This window comes from Esox lucius, chromosome 6, assembly GCF_011004845.1.
Source record: "Esox lucius isolate fEsoLuc1 chromosome 6, fEsoLuc1.pri, whole genome shotgun sequence".
NCBI lineage: Eukaryota > Metazoa > Chordata > Actinopteri > Esociformes > Esocidae > Esox > Esox lucius.
Genome location: NC_047574.1, coordinates 2,149,769 through 2,168,372, shown reverse-complemented (window position 1 = coordinate 2,168,372; position 18,604 = coordinate 2,149,769). Strand labels below are relative to the sequence as shown.

The following is an 18,604-nucleotide window of genomic DNA, read 5'->3' as shown; positions in this document are numbered from 1 at the left end:
ATAGAAGCTTATTATTTTAAATCCGTCCATGTATATGGTCATTTTTCTTCAATACTCTGCAGACATTTCCTAGGTGGTTATCCACGTTTCATTGGTTTGATGAACAAATAAAGATAATAATGAAAATACCTACATCCTCATTTATGAAGTTACATTTCATAAATGAGGATGTTAAAAAATAAATGAGGATGTTAAAAATAGTTAGTTGTGATGGACAGTGACGGACACTTATTGCCTTGTCATACATAGATGTTCATGATAATAATTCTGATGGTTTTTATTAGGCCTAATACATTCAGCCAAATGTACAGGCAGCAAGTTGAAGCCCAGTTGAGCTAAATCTTCAGGAGTTTAAGAAAATAGTCAAGGAATTACTTCAGTAGATTGCTACTAAGATTTAAAGTAAAACAAATATGTACATATGGATCCCGGAAGTCAGCGTGTCTGGATCCTGCTTCTCTCAAATCCTCCCGACTGTGTATCGAGGGCAGCTAGAGGAGGTGGCGGATGAGGGAGATTATCCACGCGACAACGCGCGAGCGTTCACCGTACACAGGCGCTTCAGACGAAGCGAACAGGTGGCTGTCTAGAAGAAAATGGGCAACGGTGACTCGAAACTCCACTTCAGAAAAGCTGTGATACAACTTACAACCAAAACACAGGTTTGTTGAAATAATTTTAAAAAATTCGGTTAAGGCACTTCGGGCATTTCAACATTTGTAAACTGTTTCGGTCAAGGTAAAAATAGCAATTCGAATGTACCAGATGGTAGTCTTGAGTTGTAGTTGACGCACCGCCATAAAAAGGCTTCTAAATAGAAGAAAGCTGTCCAAAAACAGTATTTACACCACTGGATAAATGCTAACTTTTATTTACAACGTATGCCTATGTTATTTGTGTTTTTCTATTGTTTATATAAACTGAAACTAGATTATTTGTAGGGTTCTGTGTTCTTATATACTTTACTGCGAATTTGGGTTATTAAATAAATATAAAATGTTTATATTTTGTGATGAATTTTAATTAAATTTTACATCTGTAATTAACACCGCTAAGAGCCTGGTAACAGGTGCAGTAATTCTTGGATCCTGTTCACAGAACTATGATGAGATGCAGATCTTAATAGCCTACATTCGTTCTTCTCTTGCTTTAAGTTCAGTTCGGTTTACCGGACTATTCAGCACTAAGAAGGAAAAAAGGCTGTCCAAATATCATTAACTGCTAGCTTTCTGATTACGCAGTTGTTGAATGAGTCATAATGCTCAGACGCGGTGGCTGATTTAAGGCGATCTGCAAGACATTAAAGTTAGACAAATAAACGTCAGTCTAAAGTGCACAGTTGTGGTATCTGTTCCGTCACCAAAGCAATCGTCTTATAACCTAATATCTATCCCAGAAGCAAATCCAGAAGAAAAGACAATGGGAATAGTTGAACTTATTGTCTGTAGAGCAAAACAAAAACCCCATTCATCATGTTTTTCTTTTTTTGGTTTCCCTGACACAGATTTAACTCCTCCACCAAAAGTCACACTGCATGAAGAATCTACATCAGAAGTGATGTTCTGTCCATCACTAAGTTTATTTGGTATCCAGGTGAAATCATCCCTCCCTGTTTGTCTACATTTGGCTGCTGTCCTCCTGCCAGCTTCAGCCAAGCAGGGTGGCGAATGAATAATGCAGGAATTAATAGAGAAGGAACATGGCAGCATCACAACCACTGTGCACATCAATAGGGAGCTGACGCAACCTTTTAGATTGTAGTGACGTGCAGGGCTGTGATGAAGCTGTGTGTGTGTGCCTGTGGGTGGGTGGGTCTGAGCGTCACACTGCCAGCTAGCTATTGGCCACGATGGGCCCTGAATCATGTTCGCAGTCCTCTTACGTTTTGAAACCACATGATAGCCTCAATTGCAGTGTGCAGATTGAGTAGTTCTTCACAATGCCGTCATTGTGGGGGATGTTTACAGGATCCGATTGCACTTGACCTCCGTTGCTCTGCGTTTGCCTGATGTTGCATCTGCAGAGCCTTTGGTGTGGGACAATGGGCAACCTGTCTGATCCCTGTTTGTTGCCTCCACTCCTTCAGCCCGTGGAGGCCACGGACGATGCATTCTGGGACCAGTTCTGGGCGGACACTTCCACCACTGTGCAGGATGTGTTTGCTCTGGTGCCAGCGGCAGAGATACGAGCCGTCAGGGAGGAATCCCCATCCAACCTGGCAACCCTTTGCTACAAGGTAGTGTGTGTGTGTGTGTGTGTGTGTTTGTGTGTTAACCTTTTCGTTTGATAATGAAAGGAATGCAGCACAGTGTACAGTAACATTAATTGTATTCTGTAATACATTTATATATATGTAGACAGGTCTCGTTAGTTTTTCCTGCCAGTGCTCCCTTCTTTTCCTCCCCAGTGTAATGATCTACAAATGTAGTTATGACCAGAAACCTTCAACGGACTCTGATGGTTTGAAGATGGCAACTTGCCACTTCCAAGGCACATCAACCTAAGCCATTCTACTTCTTCTTGCATGGCTGCCCGCCCATCCAAAAAGGGAGTTTCTAAAACGTGTTTTTCTAAACACCCCTCGGGCTGGAAATACACCTCTGGGGCATTTCCAGCCCATATGCACTGTGTAGTTGTTCCATATGGGGTAACTTAAAAACCAAAAAAGGTTATAAGTTTTGAGTCTCATGGGGCACAGCATACTGGGGAGTATCACCCAGGATGAAGGAGGCATCTTGGACAGGGATGACTGAAACTCCTTGTGCTCTTGCAACTCCTACTGGTGGGCTGGAACCCTGCAGTTCAAGCTAACTGAGGTTGCCAAGTAAGTGTGACCTCAAATGGGCTGATCCAGCTAAACACCCAGCTTGGACCTTGGTTAAAGAATGCAGGAGAATATAACCTGTCTGTCAAAAGGATGGAATGGGAGTTTGTCTTATCCCAACACTCCCAAGCATGAGACACCGTGCATTTCCACTGGATGAAGAACTGCTGAGTGCCTGGTTCCCTGACAACGGCTGGAGAGGAGCGTCCGACACATTTTTCTCTCCTGTATTGAAACAGAGGCTTGTTGCCTACCTTGGCCACGGGCGCTGCAAATGGAATGTCAGTGTTTGTTGTTCCCAGTTAAGGGGTCAAAGGGCATATTGCAGCAGATGGGCAGTTGTAAGTGGGATGGTGTCTTGATCCTCATGACCCTGTAAGAGGTAAAATAGAGCCCAAGTGGAAATGTTCTTGTGCCTGTTCTCCGCCAGGCGGTTGAGATCCTGGTCCAGGGCGCTGATTCTGGTTGTCTGTTCTCCACCAGGCAGTTGAGAAGCTTGTCCAGGGCGCTGATTCTGGTTGTCCCTCTGAGAGACAGAGACAGATCGTCCTGAACTGCACTCGTCTCCTCACCCGTATCCTGCCGTACATCTTTGAAGATGCTGACTGGAGAGGGTTCTTCTGGTCCACCGTGCCCGGCGCTGGACGAGCTAGGGTAAGACTACAGTACTAGTTATGGCACAGGGTGAATGGGCCAGAACGGCATGGTTCAGGAATCCCCTGGCCCAGAAGTGCCATCCTAGCCATTTGGAAATGCACTGAATCTATTTGAAGTTGTGATTTCCTAACAAACCCAGTGTCCATATGGGTTAGTTAGTGGTCATGACCAATTTAGGAATCTGGGTGGCTCAGCTTTTTCCTTCAGTTCATTATTTTGGACGGTCCTTGGGGAATTAGACAGATACATGGTCTTTTGAATGTCTGGAGAGAGTACATGGTCTTCCTGCTAGTCTGGAGATATTAGACTGCAAACTGAATGCTTGAGTTGAGTCAAGGAGCCTTCTGTTAATCAATCTGTTTAATTAAAGATGCAGTCTTGGACTTTTGAGATTAACAAAATAAATGTTCAGATCCCCCATTTTGGGCTGGATGTGTAGTATGTTGTTTAAATGTATATTTTAAAAGTTGAATCACTATAATGTACCAGTTAGCCATGATTTTCCAAGTTCACATTTTGGGGACCCTTTCTGACTAAACAGCACCACTTTTACAGCTAGTGGCCAAAATATGCTGACTGAGTCTTTAACTGCCTGTCTCAGGCTAGATGTGTTGTGTTCTGTCTATAAAGGTTCATCATCATGCCTGCCTTGTCTCTACAACATTTAAGTCATTTAGCTTTTTAATTATCTAGCTTTAACTTGTGCCCCCTCCCCTTGCATATTTTTTTACCCCCCTTTAAAAAAATGTTTTGCTTTAAAATGAAAAATATAAAAAAAAAAAGGTTTTTGCTGGATCGCGTAAGCGGAGCCAGTCAGAGGAACTGACTGGCCCCTGTTAAATAGCGTAGTGGTTAGAGACATGGACCTTAATGCGGGCGGACAGTGTTTGAGCCACGCCTCCGACAGAACAAAGTATGCATTAGGATTTGTTCAGGATAGACAAAAACCTTGAAGGCTTCAGTAGTTATGTTACATAGTAAGCCTAAAATAAAACTGCTCATGGTTATATTGTGACTATTTTACTAGTGGGCCTATTACTGGCTAATAAAAGCCATACAGTTCATATATGGTATTTGTGGTGTAGGTAAACTTAATAAGAAACGTTAGTTTAACAAATTATTAATGGTGTCTAGCTAAATATTCAAACTTGGCGTGGTGTTAATGCTTCACAAAATATTGTTGAGATGCAGTTTTCTGATGAGGTGGTATGTCCCAATATTGGCATACTAGCGTACTATATACAAAACACTACGTACTTCACCGCCATCCGCAAAGTACGTACTTGTAGTATTTGATTTGAGATTCAGCCAATGCTTTCGATTTCCTCGTAGTCCACATAGTGTAGTGGTTAACTATTCAACTGTTGGACGACCATCTACAGTAATCTTTGTACAAGAGTACACTTTAGTTCCGTTAATAAACATTTTGTTGCCCACATTATTTCAGTAAAAATGTAATGGCTGGGATAAAAGTTGCATTTGCAGACTAAGGAGGTAGACCTGTGGTCAGACTATATGGAGGTAGACCTGTGGTCTGGTGGGATTATCTCCACCCTTCAATATTTTGACCCCGGTTCAATTCCCCTCTCAGACATTCCAATTTTTGTCTCTCAGAAATATTTCCACTGTGTACTTTTCAGCCGCCGCACAACAATAAACACTGATCAGCCATAACATTATGACCATCTCCCTAATATTGTGTTGGTGCCACCAAAACAGCCCTGACCCGTCGAAGCATTGGCCTCCACTAGACCTGTGAAGGTGTGCTGATGTATCTGGCACCAGGACTTTAGCACCAGATCCTTTAAGTTGCAAGGTGGGGCCTCCATGAATCAGACCCGTTTGTCCAGCACATCCCACAGATGCTCGATTGAATTGAGATCTGGGGAATTTGGAGGCCAAGTCAACACCTTGAACTCGTTGTGTTCCTCAAACCATTCCTGAACCATTTTTGCTTTGTGGCAGGGCACATTATCCTGCTGAAAGAGCCCAATGCCATCAGGGAATACCGTTGCCATGAAAGGGTGCACATGGTCTGCAACAATGCTTAGGTAGGTGGTATGTTTCAAAGTAACATCCACATGAATGGCAGAACCCAAGGTTTTCCAGCAGAACATTGCCCAAAGCATCACATGGCCTCCGCCAGCTTGCCTTCTTCCCATAGTGCATCCTGGTGCCGTGTGTTCTCCAGGAAAGCAACACACACACACCTGGCAATCCAGGTGATGTACAGTGGGGAGAACAAGTATTTGATACAGTGCCGATTTTACAGGTTTTCCCACTTAAAAAGCATGTAGAAGTCTGTCATTTTTATCATAGGTACTCTTCAACTGTGAGTGACGGAATCTAAAACAAATATCCAGAAAATCACATTGAATGATTTTAAAGTAATTAATTTGCCTTTTATTTAGAACTTCAGTTTCGCCTAGTGAATACGGTATCATGTGTATTATTAACATAACATCAATATTTCATTTTTGAATATCATGGTTATCGTCACTAACGGTATATTGCGACACCATTAGATTGGAGTCATTGTTTTTATTGTAGGCACTGTACTGTATAGCTATAGCTAGCCATCTACAGTAATCTTTGTACAAGAGTACAGTTCTGTTAATAAACATTCTTTTGTCCACGTTATTTCAGCAAAAATGTAATTGCTGAGGTAAGTGACTGACCCCTCTTCTATCGCCTATAGATACATCTGTAAGGTCCTTCAGTTAAGTATTACATTTACAAGCACCACAAAATCAAACATTCATTATCTTGTTAAGTTTGGTCAAGTTAATCATTATGCTGTGGATGATGTATTTAAGCAATTGGACCAATTAAACTATCCAGACGGATCAAATGTACAGTTGTCCTTCTAAGCTGAGCTGCAGATCAGGTTTGAAAAGATCAATACAAACATACAGAATGCTAATTTTTCTAACATTTCCCGCTACATACAACAAGGCACTTAATGAACCCCCCCCCCCCCCCAAAAAAAGGAACACGTCAAATAAATGTGCTTTTTTTAGCATGGATGTTTGGGATAAATCCAAAACTACACCCTAGTAGGACTTTAATGAGCAAATGCCCCCTCATCGTCAGGCATGGTGTTGGACGCTGCATCACAGAATGGGTTACTGATGTTTGGTTAAAACCAAGGAGACTTTCAGAATAAAAGAAATGGGACACAGAGGAGGACTAGCAAAATCCTAGAGTAAAAACCCGCCCGTGCTCTCTGGTGTTGGGGTTGCTGGCCCAGGCTGAGGGAACTCTGTGAGGGGGGTTTTCGGTGACTGGACCAGCTGGGTCTCCAGTTACCTCAGCCTGCCTGGACACTGCTTATATTGTGCCTCTGTTTTCTCTCCTCGTAAATGGTTGAATCAGGGAGGTATTGAATAACCTTTTAATTACTGTGAGAAACTGTATTGGTGAATGCCAAACTGCAGTGGGAAATCCGTGCTGAACTTTTGTTATAGCAGGAAGTCAGGAGGCATTCTCTAGTACTTACTGAACTTAACTGGTCGGGCTTTGGTTGGTATAAAATATTCTCAAAACATTATTGTGTTTGCTCTTGGTGGTCAGTTTTCTTTTCTTAACTGATGAGTTGCAAATCCAATTACTCTGATTTTCTTAACATAAGCTAAAGATTGAGATGTTTAGTAAACCATTTGCACAAACACTACTTCTATGAATTTCGATTGAAAATATTATACTTAAATATATCCAGTTGAAGAACAGTGCCAATGCAAAGTTTAGTAATAGTATCCACACAGAAAAATACCCATTTTCATATTGTTTGCTTGGAAATCTGTCACCCATAGAAAGGAAACCATAAGTTTTCTTTGAGTGTGATGAGATGGTATGTGTCTGTGAATGGTGATGAAGATTGTTGTTTCCCAGCAGGATGAAGGTGATGATGATGATGGATCCAGGCCCCTGGCAGAGTCTCTCCTCCTGGCTGTAGCTGACCTGCTCTTCTGTCCAGACTTCACCATCCAGAGCCACCACAAGACCAGCCCAGTGAGTAACCGCCTACAAAAACTATAAAAAAATCTGCCTAGGCAGTGTGGAAGAAAATTATATTTACCTAAAACACAGATCTTTAAGCATTGTCATGCTCAACCTTCTGTTTTTCTGAGGGGCCAAATTGCAACTTAGGATCTGTGCAGATTAACAAGATCCTGCCCCAACGTCCACACAACCTCCAGTTAGACTTTGGGGTTTTGGGTCCTAAGTGAACAGAATGTCCCGTTGGAGCTCAGTAATGGTTTCTTGCTGTGTTCAGCTCCACGGGCCAGACTGGTGTTGACTCCAGAGTTAATGAGTGACTGTAGCCCTCAGTGAGGCGAGGTGTGGCCCCGGGCCGTGTTTGTCAAATGGGCTGCGAAATGAGGCCTGTCAGGCTGGTAGTCCCTCCTTAGTCACTGAACAAACACATCCGTGTTGCTGTAGGTGCCTCGGTGTTGTTTGACGTGAAATGAAACGCTCTTCCTCCACATGACCACTCAACCCCCCCCACGACATGCCACACTTGGCGGTGTGAGAAATGGGGAGCAGAGTGGCATGGAACTGACAGGGAGAAGAGCCAGCGGCGATGTGTTCTGGTTGTCCAGGCCTGTATAATGTGGTTTAGAAGGGCTCATTTGGCAGGCCTGAGAGAGGGAAGGGCAGGGCAGCGTGTGCTCACATTTAAACACACACCCAGACACGTCTCACACTTTCACAGGGAGATTCAGATAGAGTGGGTAATATCTGGAGAGTTCCTAAACGGTGTTGTGAGTTGAACTTGTATTCAGTGTATTCAAATGTCTGCCTTATCTCTGCCGAGGTGTTGAACAGTAACCCGCTCCAGTCATATGAGGGCTCAGGCCTCTGGTCAGATCACATGGTGGAACGTGCGTTTGCCAACCTCTGCGTGTCCCCACTAGCAAACTGTTCTTGTAGTACACTAGTTTAGGACAAAGCCCTGGTCAGTCGTAGTGCACTAACTGTAGGGAATAGGGTGCTCACAGCCACACACAGCGCCGAGCTGTCTCAGGAACCCGTCTCTGGACACTGATAAGGCTTTCCATCTCACTTGACATCTAATGTTGTACCATGTTGCAATATTCCAGTCTGGGAATAGCTGTCTACTTTGTAATTATGAAGCCCGGTCCACAACGAGGCCCGCCTTGTCCTCTGTGACCTCTGCCCTCTAGGGGTTCCATACGAGTGACTGACATCCTGTTTGACCTGTAGAAATCCTCATACATGACACGCTCTGCAGTGAACGATGCTTCCTGTTGAACGTGTGTCGTAGTGAACCGATCGCTGTGCAATGTTTTCCCAGTAACATTTCCCAGGATGTTGTTTCGATAGTTCTGGAGGTCACATCAGGGTTCTCCTCTTCCACACAGGACGGCGCCGAGGACATGCAGTCAATCGACAGCTGTGAGTACATCTGGGAGGCAGGGGTAGGGTTCGCTCAGTCCCCTCAACTCAACTACACCCACGACCTCAACAGGTGAGACACCTGAACCCCCAGCGCTGTGTTACGATGTAGATAAGGGGGGGGGGGGGGCAGGTGGATTCAGTTAGACGGGGCCTAGCGGCTGATTTGAGAGGATATTTGAATGTTTTTCCATCTCCACTGTCCTGCTCAGGACGGAGCTGTTGAAACTGCTGCTGACCTGTTTCTCAGAGGCCATGTACCTGCCTCCCTCCACGGACAACCTCTGTCTCAACCCCTGGGTGACTTTCTTCTGCTCCACTGACAACAGGTAACTCACTCTTCAGCACCAGGAGGAACCACCTCTTAGTCTGGTCTGAGGACCAATCTTAGTTTGAACAAGTCATAGTCTTTTTCTGAGGCCCACTGAACGCCTTACATGGTCAGAAGAAGAAGGACTCCTCCCAGAGATCTAAAACACACAGAGAAAGGTCCGGCCGAGTGGGTTGTGGTCATGGAAACTGAGGAGAGAAAGGGAAAGGAATAATAATTAAGAAGTACTGTGATATACACAGCAGCAAAGAGAACCTGACACTTTATGCTGACGTAACGATGCAAAACAGTAAGGACCACATCAACAGTGAAAATACTGAATAGAGTAAAGGACAGTTTAGGCAATTTAGTACCATTGAAAAGTACACACACGCGCACACGTACACACACCTCAATCCAAGTCATTAAAGTGTGTGTGTTCTGCTCATCCTCCTCCCAGACACGCCCTGCCTCTCTTCACGTCTCTCCTCAACGTGGTATGTGCTTACGACCCCGTCGGCTACGGCATCCCCTACAACCACCTCATGTTCTCAGACCCCCGGGAGGTTCTGGTGGAGCAAGCCGTTCAGATCCTCATAGTGGCCCTGGAGCACGGTGCCTGGCCGGCCCGGCCCAGCGCCGACTTCTCCAGCTCCACCTCTGGCATGGAGGACCACGAGGTACATTCACAAAATCGGGTAATTTAAAAAATAAAATTTAAAAATACAAGAAAATTGATCAGATTGTTTAAAACAGGCTTGCTACTTACTTATAGAGGATGATGTCCTCTTCCTGTGCAGGGTGAGCTGGCCAATCAGTGGTCGACTTTCTTTCATATTTTCAACGGCTGACACCCATTCCACTACTTACTGTTCAAATACAGAACACCTGCTTTTTAATATCAATGACGTCTTTAGTTTTGTGGAAGGTCAGGCTTTCACTCATGGTGATTAATTGTCATATTTCATAGGGACACCTCTATGTGAAGTGTGTGTAGGACTCAACCCTTTTATTTTTCTCTTCCCTTCTCAGCCTGTGGGACCTGATAATCTGTTTGTAAACTACCTCTCCAGAATCCACCGAGACGAGGTGGGTGTCTTGATGGGTCAGAGGTCAGAGGTCATGTTGCACTAAGGGCTTGTTATGTTACGGTATATTTTCTGTGACGTATCGATGAAGACTTGGATAATTTTGTAAACTTGTAAATGTCGATAACTTGAGATGTCACCTTCTGAGGGATCAAGTGCCACATTTTTGATAGAGCTCCTCCCCATCTGAGTTTTATGAGTGTAAATATAATTCTGTCAGAACCACATCAAGTGTGTGCAATGCGCATTGATAGATTTTCCGGAGATTGATGGCCACAATCCTGCGTGGTACGTTTAGAGCGCGCCAGTGTAAATTCCAATGCTATGTAATTCAATATGCTGAACTAAGATATGTCTTTCTAACGTTTTATTGTCTCAGGATGGGAAGATGGTGTGATTGTCTTTTACCTTCAGATAAGGCATTAAACTGTACCACATATTTGCCATTCGATGACTGTATCTAGGCTTTATGAATTTGTATTTCTAGTGTGGACAGTAATTACAGGGCACAGATGTTAGGCCTTGGTCTCACCTGTCCCTTTCAAGGTACAGGTTGAGTCTCTGTGAACCAAGACCTTATCTAGACTACAACAATTATTTATTTAATTTAAAAAACATTTACATAACATTTAAATACAATTTCTTATTTACACTAGCAATGAGAAACTCCTGGTGTGACAGTGGTACACCATAAAGCTCAACGCACTGTAAAGCTCAACGCACTGTAATGCTCAACGCACTGTAAAGCTCAACGCACCGTAAAGCTCAACGCATGTGCTCAGCTTTGATCAGACCCCTGGCCTGGAAGACATACAATCACTGACTATGTTGTTCACCTGGTAACAAACTGGGAGTTGTCTGTCCAAGTGCAGTTTCTGCTGATGGTAGATTCTTTAGGTGCCTGTATGAGATGTTTTATGGTTGATTCCCAACAACTAAATAATTATTTTTGAGCTGAATAGACTTGAGAACCAGACTTACTACATCACCTCTCATTCTACTTCAATACACATTGAGATGTTGTCTTTAGTCCTCAGTAAATGAAGTAGTCACATGTTACCTCAGAAGGTCTTCTGTCCTGATAGGTGGCTGATGTTGTTGGTCCTTTGTCTTTCCCCAGGACTTCAGTTTTATCCTGAAGGGCGTGGCAAGACTTTTGACCAACCCCCTGATCCAGACCTACCTGCCCAACTCCACCAAGAAGATCCAGTTCCACCAGGAGCTGTTGGTGCTCTTCTGGAAGCTCTGTGATTTCAATAAGGTAGTGTCTTCATCAGTTTTTGTCTTCAGCAAAACGTTGTTCTCATGGAGATGGTTCTAGATCATGTATGGTTCTGCTACTCATTTATCACCATCTGTTATTATTATATATTATTATTATTATAAACTTATTTCCACTAAGAAGTTTATAAAGTAAAATAATTGTCCGTTGTTGTTTTGTGTTTAGGATTTAACAAATACATTCACATCGTAGTTCATACTCTTAGGACCTTTGTGTTAAAAGACATCTAAATAAATATATAATTTTTCGTTTCTGTTTCAGAAGTTCCTGTTCTTTGTGTTAAAGAGCAGTGATGTTCTGGATGTCCTGGTGCCTATCCTATTTTATCTGAATGACGCACGGGCTGACCAGTGTGAGTGTGTATGTGAGTGTGTGTGTGTGTGTGTCCAGGATCAGAATGCACTGTATGTTTTGGGGTTGTTACACTAGATGTATTCTATTTGTGTGTGTTTGTCTAAAGTACTGTGTGTGTGTGCACGCACGCAGCTCGTGTGGGCCTGATGCACATTGGTGTGTTCATTTTGCTGTTGCTGAGTGGGGAGAGGAACTTTGGAGTGCGTCTGAATAAACCCTACACAGTTCGGGTGCCCATGGACATCCCTGTGTTCACTGGGACCCACGCTGACCTGCTGATTGTGGTGAGTTTTTTAAATGTTTGAATTGAATCACTTTTAGTCCAAAATCGGCATTATATGTTGGCCCTGAAATAAGAATTATAGCCGGACGACTCTCCAAAAATGTGGTTTTGCATCTTTGACAGTCGTGACCTGTTTGTTATGGAGAAGAGACAAAAGGTCAATGTATCATGTACATTTAATTATTTCTCTAAATTTGTGTCAGTGAGAAAAGCCCTTTAATTTGGAATTTTGTCCAGGGTTAAAATGTGGTGATGAATCTTACATCTTATATTGGCTGTTTCCCATTGACTAGATTTTCCACAAGATCATCACAGGTGGACACCAACGTCTGCAGCCCCTGTTCGACTGCCTGCTCACTGTCATAGTGAATGGTGAGGTCACAGAGACACTCACACACTGTCATAGTGAATGGTGAGGTCACAGAGACACTCACACACTGTCATAGCGAATGGTGAGGTCACAGAGACACTCACACACTGTCATAGCGAATGGTGAGGTCACAGAGACACTCACACACTGTCATAGTGAATGGTGAGGTCACAGAGACACTCACACACTGTCATAGTGAATGGTGAGGTCACAGAGACACTCACACACTGTCATAGTGAATGGTGAGGTCACAGAGACATTCCCACACTGTCATAGCAAATGGTGAGGTCACAGAGACACACACTGTCATAGTGAATGGTGAGGTCACAGAGACACTCACACACTGTCATAGTGAATGGTGAGGTCACAGAGACACTCACACACTGTCATAGTGAATGGTGAGGTCACAGAGACACACACTGTCATAGCGAATGGTGAGGTCACAGAGACACTCACACACTGTCATAGTGAATGGTGAGGTCACAGAGACATTCCCACACTGTCATAGCGAATGGTGAGGTCACAGAGACACTCACACACTGTCATAGTGAATGGTGAGGTCACAGAGACACACTGTCATAGTGAATGCTGAGGTCACAGAGACACTCATACACGGTCTCACACAATGTGGGTGTCAGAATGGCTTCCTCCTGTTGCCTATGGTTACTGCGGTGTCCTGACTGCGCTACTCCTCCAACCTCCAGTGTCTCCCTACCTGAAGAGCCTGTCCATGGTGGCAGCCAACAAACTGCTCCACCTCCTGGAAGCCTTCTCCACCAACTGGTTCCTGTTCTCTTCCTCCCAGAACCACCATCTGGTCTTCTTCCTGCTCGAGGTCTTCAACAACATCATCCAGTATCAGTTTGACGGTAAGGCCTTCTCTAGTCTACAACATCATTCAGTACTGGTTGGATAGTAAGGCCTTCTCTAGTCTACAACATCATTCAGTACTGGTTGGATGGCAAGGCCTTCTCTAGTCTATAACACCATTCAGCACTGGTTGGATGGCAAGGCCTTCTCTAGTCTACAACATCATTCAGTACTGGTTGGATGGTAAGGATCACAGTGACCTGGGTCTTTGGCTCTCTAGTTTAATGTTGCTTGACATTACTCAATAGTAAAGCAAGCCTGTACTGCATGGGCAGAATAGGAACACAGTGCCATCTGTTGATGGACAATGGGAATACATCAAGCATGATTCATGTATGGTATTCAACCTTCTCCTTAGCGGTCCATAGCCGTTTCATGTATTTCATCTATCCAGATTAGCACACCCGATAAGATTTGTCAGCTTATCGTCAAGCTCTTGACGAGAGAATCAGGTGCGACTGTTCAGGGCTACTGTGAAACTTCTAGATGTCCCTGAGGAGTAGGCTGAACCTCTGCATGGTAAACCTGCTCCACTGTTTGTTCCTCCTCCCAGGTAACTGCAGCCTTGTCTACACCATCATCCGAAAGCGCAACGTCTTCCACCAACTGGCCAATCTGTCTTCTGACCCGGACTCCATCCAAAAGGTAGAGGGAGCATGTGGTGAAACCTCCACTGTTGTACACAAAACAATAAACGTTCGCTAAAGCCAGCAGTCAACATTAAGAGGAAATTCACTTAGTTGTCAGTTGAACGCGAGGTCCAATGGAGATTTGATATCGGCTTTTGGGGCGCGGAGGGCTGTCACACTGGGTCCTGGGGAGCCACTAGGTTGAATTAACTGTCCCAGGTGACAGATTTGAGACCTTTTCATTATCATCATTCCCTACTGTTCATCTAAATGATGCAAAGTGTGTTATGGGTCCATTGTGAAATGCTAGATTGAACCCTTACTTGTTGAGTTCATCTCTCCATTCACATAACAAGGCACTACAGAAGAAGAAGAAGAAACAGAAAACAACGTCAGCCGGAATCTCCCGTACCAACTCCCAGGAGACTGTCTCCATGGAGGGGTCTCGACCAGCTATCCCAGCTGAACCAGGGACACTCAAAGCCAGCCTTGTGGCCATGCCAGGTACCCCCACCAGGGGATGTTAATGTCTTCTATGGTCTGAGCTTGCTGGGTGTCCGTGTGTGCTCTAGTCTTGCCGGGTGTCTGTGTGTGCTCTAGTCTTGCCGGGTGTCTGTGTGTGCTCTAGTCTTGCCGGGTGTCTGTGTGTGCTCTAGTCTTGCCGGGTGTCTGTGTGTGCTCTAGTCTTGCCGGGTGTCTGTGTGTGCTCTAGTCTTGCCGGGTGTCTGTGTGTGCTCTAGTCTTGCCGGGTGTCTGTGTGTGCTCTAGTCTTGCCGGGTGTCCGTGTGTGCTCTAGTCTTGCCGGGTGTCCGTGTGTGCTCTGGTCTTGCCGGGTGTCCGTGTGTGCTCTGGTCTTGCCGGGTGTCCGTGTGTGTGCTCTGGTCTTGCCGGGTGTCCGTGTGTGTGCTCTGGTCTTGCTGGGTGTCCGTGTGTGTGCTCTGGTCTTGCCGGGTGTCCGTGTGTGTGCTCTAGTCTTGCCGGGTGTCTGTGTGTGCTCTAGTCTTGCCGGGTGTCCGTGTGTGCTCTAGTCTTGCCGGGTGTCTGTGTGTGTGCTCTGGTCTTGCCGGGTGTCTGTGTGTGTGCTCTGGTCTTGCCGGGTGTCCGTGTGTGCTCTGGTCTTGCCGGGTGTCTGTGTGTGTGCTCTGGTCTTGCCGGGTGTCCGTGTGTGCTCTGGTTTTGCCGGGTGTCCGTGTGTGCTCTGGTCTTGCCGGGTGTCCGTGTGTGTGCTCTAGTCTTGCCGGGTGTCTGTGTGTGCTCTAGTCTTGCCGGGTGTCCGTGTGTGTGCTCTAGTCTTGCCGGGTGTCCGTGTGTGCTCTAGTCTTTTTCAACAGATATCATAATTAGCATAACCCATGTTTCTGAATGTTTAATTCATAGAAATGAATCTGCTTTCTTAGGGTCTGTGTTGTTGATGTTATGTTTTTGTTTTGCCCTGTAGCTATTGACAAGCTCACTGAAAAGGCTCAGGTATCTGAGGACGGTACCATGGTCTGTCTCCAGCAAAACACACACTCTCCACAGACGACCACTGACCAGCACAGACACACTCCCCAACCCACACATACCCCCCAGCCTCATACGGCCGGTGACCAGCACACACACTCTCCACAGTCTGCAGCTGACACCAGCGCCATAGCAGCGCCCAGCGACACAGAATCCAACTCTGGGAGAGACAATGAGGTAGGAGCTCTGAACGGAGGGACGATGAGGTAGGATCTCTGAAGGGAGAGACGACGAGGTAGGAGCTCTGAAGGGAGAGACGACGAGGTAGGAGCTCTGAAGGGAGAGACGACGAGGTAGGAGCTCTGAAGGGAGAGACGATGAGGTAGGAGCTCTGAAGGGAGAGACGACGAGGTAGGAGCTCTGAAGGGAGAGACGACGAGGTAGGAGCTCTGAAGGGAGAGACGACGAGGTAGGAGCTCTGAAGGGAGAGACGACGAGGTAGGAGCTCTGAAGGGAGAGACGATGAGGTAGGAGCTCTGAAGGGTGAGACTATGAGGTAGGAGCTCTGAAGGGTGAGACGATGAGGTAGGAGCTCTGAAGGGAGAGACGATGAGGTAGGAGCTCTGAAGGGAGAGACGATGAGGTAGGAGCTCTGAAGGGAGAGACGATGAGGTAGGAGCTCTGAAGGGAGAGACGATGAGGTAGGAGCTCTGAAGGGAGAGACGATGAGGTAGGAGCTCTGAAGGGAGAGACGACGAGGTAGGAGCTCTGAAGGGAGAGACGACGAGGTAGGCGCTCTGAAGGGAGAGACGACGAGGTAGGCGCTCTGAAGGGAGAGACGACGAGGTAGGAGCTCTGAAGGGAGAGACGACGAGGTAGGAGCTCTGAAGGGAGAGACGGTGAGGTAGGAGCTCTGAATGATGAGACGGTGAGGTAGGAGCTCTGAAGGGAGAGACGATGAGGTAGGAGCTCTGAAGGGAGGGACGACGAGGTAGGAGCTCTGAATGATGAGACGGTGAGGTAGGAGCTCTGAACCCAATATACTTTCTGAAGTGTTGAAGAGAGAATGTGGTTGTTTCCAGTCCACATTAAAATGTAATACTTTTTAAAGGAGGCCAAATTTCTTCATCGTTACTTCCAACTGATTTTTGTAACACATAGACATTTAAATGTTTGCAAAGAAAAAACCTACTGAGCTTGTTGAGTAGTGGTGCCTGTCTTATACCTTCCCAGGAGGTCTCTCAGGTAGAGGCGGAGCTGACCAGGAGTCGTTTGTCCAGTGTGTCTTCATCTGCCACATACTGGAACCCCACTCCTGATTGGGTAAGAGACGCCCCTCCCCCCAGACCTGGAACCCCCCCTCCCCCATTTAAATAAGATATTATTTAGCTGACACTATTATCCAGAGTGACAGTTCAGTCACGTTAAGACCCAGTATTAGTCAGGACACCTTTACACAATGAAGTAGCTATCAGTCGACATTAGAATGTGAGTGGGGGAGTGTCTTCTATCAGTCGTCATTAGAATGTGAGTGGGGGAGTGTCTTCTATCAGTCGTCATTAGAATGTGAGTGGGGGAGTGTCTTCTTTCAGTCGAAATTAGAATGTGAGTGGGGGAGTGTCTTCTTTCAGTCGAAATTAGAATGTGAGTGGGGGACTGTCTTCTCTCCTTCCCTTTCACATTTCATGTAAACATTTCACATTCTGATGCTGGTATACCTGATCTCTGAAAGCTGTGACTGTGTAGTTACCTCCTGACAAGACATGACCTCTGTAATGTCTTCTCCACCAGGTGGTCTCCTGGAAGAGTAAACTTCCCCTGCAGACCATCATGAGGCTTCTACAAGTCCTCGTACCTCAGGTGGAGAAGATCTGCATAGACAAGTAAGAGAGGGCCACCCTGATACGAAGTGTGTGTGTGTGTGTGTGTGCGTGCATGGTCTGACTGATGAGTCTGATCAGACGATGGTGTGTATTTAATGTCCTCCAGGGGTCTGATGTATGAGTCTGATCAGACAATGGTGTGTATTTAATGTCCTCCAGGGGTCTGATGTATGAGTCTGATCAGACGATGGTGTGTATTTAATGTCCTCCAGGGGTCTGACCGATGAGTCTGAGATCCTGAGGTTCTTGCACCATGGCACCCTGGTGGGTCTTCTGCCTGTCCCACACCCCATCCTGATCAGGAAGTACCAGGCCAACGCCGGCACCGCCATGTGGTTCCGCACATACATGTGGGGTGTCATCTACCTACGGTAAGCAGCTGGGGCCAAATGTACGTACCCACGCTGGCAGTAATGAATACCGTGGTGAATACGCCAATCCATGTGTCAACATGCTGAAACACTGAGTGTCATTCACAGGTGGTTGTCATGGTCACTGGAATGATGTTTACTGACTGTGTCCCCTCTCTTACAGTAACGTGGATCCTCCAATCTGGTATGACACTGACGTCAGACTGTTTGAGATCCAGAGGGTCTAACTGGGGGAGTCCCAAAAGACACCATGTCCCCTATCTAGCACACTACTTTTGGCCAGGGCCTAGCTTTCAGGTCCCAGCCCTGGCCAAATCTAGTGCCCTGTATAGGTTAGAGTGAGCCATTTGGTATGTCTCTGGTTGTCTGGATGGTTCCCACTTCGACCAAAATCTTTGTCCTTCAAACTGGCGTCTTCAAACCTGATCCGACGTGTGGATGGGGAAGAGGAGAACAAGGAACAGAACTGACAAGTATTAACGGAGACCTGATGTGGATGTATGAACTGTGACAGGATTTCTGTGTTTTGTTTCTTGTCAAGGACGATGTGTAATAAAGCACGGTCAATGTACCACTGGACAAAATCTGCCTCCACAACTGCCAAAATATCTGCCCCTCAACCCTCTATTCTCTTATATAAAGTGTATTCTGTGCTGTTAAGGGAGTATATTTCTTCACATCTACCTAGATGGATGTATTTTTTTGCCAAACTGAAACACGTCACTGAACTGGAGGTGTAATTTCTGTTATTTTTTTCATTTTAGTGTATTGCCTTTGCATATGCATGTGTGTCTGTAAATGTTTTTTACAGGGGTTGTT

General features: G+C 45.5%; 1 protein-coding gene across 5 annotated transcripts; it reads left to right on the top strand.

Moving 5' to 3' along the window:
• Positions 1-434: 434 nt before the first annotated feature.
• LOC105027417 (protein HID1) lies at positions 435-18,356 on the top strand. Of its 5 annotated transcripts, none has more exons than XM_029120493.2 (20): positions 440-662; positions 2,087-2,236; positions 3,308-3,478; positions 7,373-7,492; positions 8,869-8,975; positions 9,115-9,231; positions 9,673-9,910; positions 10,245-10,301; positions 11,421-11,561; positions 11,844-11,934; positions 12,069-12,220; positions 12,513-12,591; positions 13,294-13,458; positions 14,013-14,104; positions 14,445-14,592; positions 15,527-15,768; positions 16,765-16,854; positions 17,323-17,414; positions 17,627-17,805; positions 17,949-18,037. In XM_029120493.2, exons 1-19 carry the CDS (start codon positions 597-599, stop codon positions 17,787-17,789), a joined length of 2,481 nt encoding a protein of 826 aa, XP_028976326.2. In that variant the 5' UTR covers positions 440-596; the 3' UTR covers positions 17,790-17,805; positions 17,949-18,037. The 5 variants fall into 5 exon arrangements, with proteins under 5 accessions (XP_012989514.2, XP_028976326.2, XP_028976325.2 ...); XM_029120492.2 differs by having other exon boundaries at positions 441-662; positions 9,673-9,892; positions 17,627-17,785; positions 17,949-18,356; XM_029120490.2 differs by having other exon boundaries at positions 441-662; positions 17,627-17,785; positions 17,949-18,356.
• Positions 18,357-18,604: the final 248 nt, after the last annotated feature.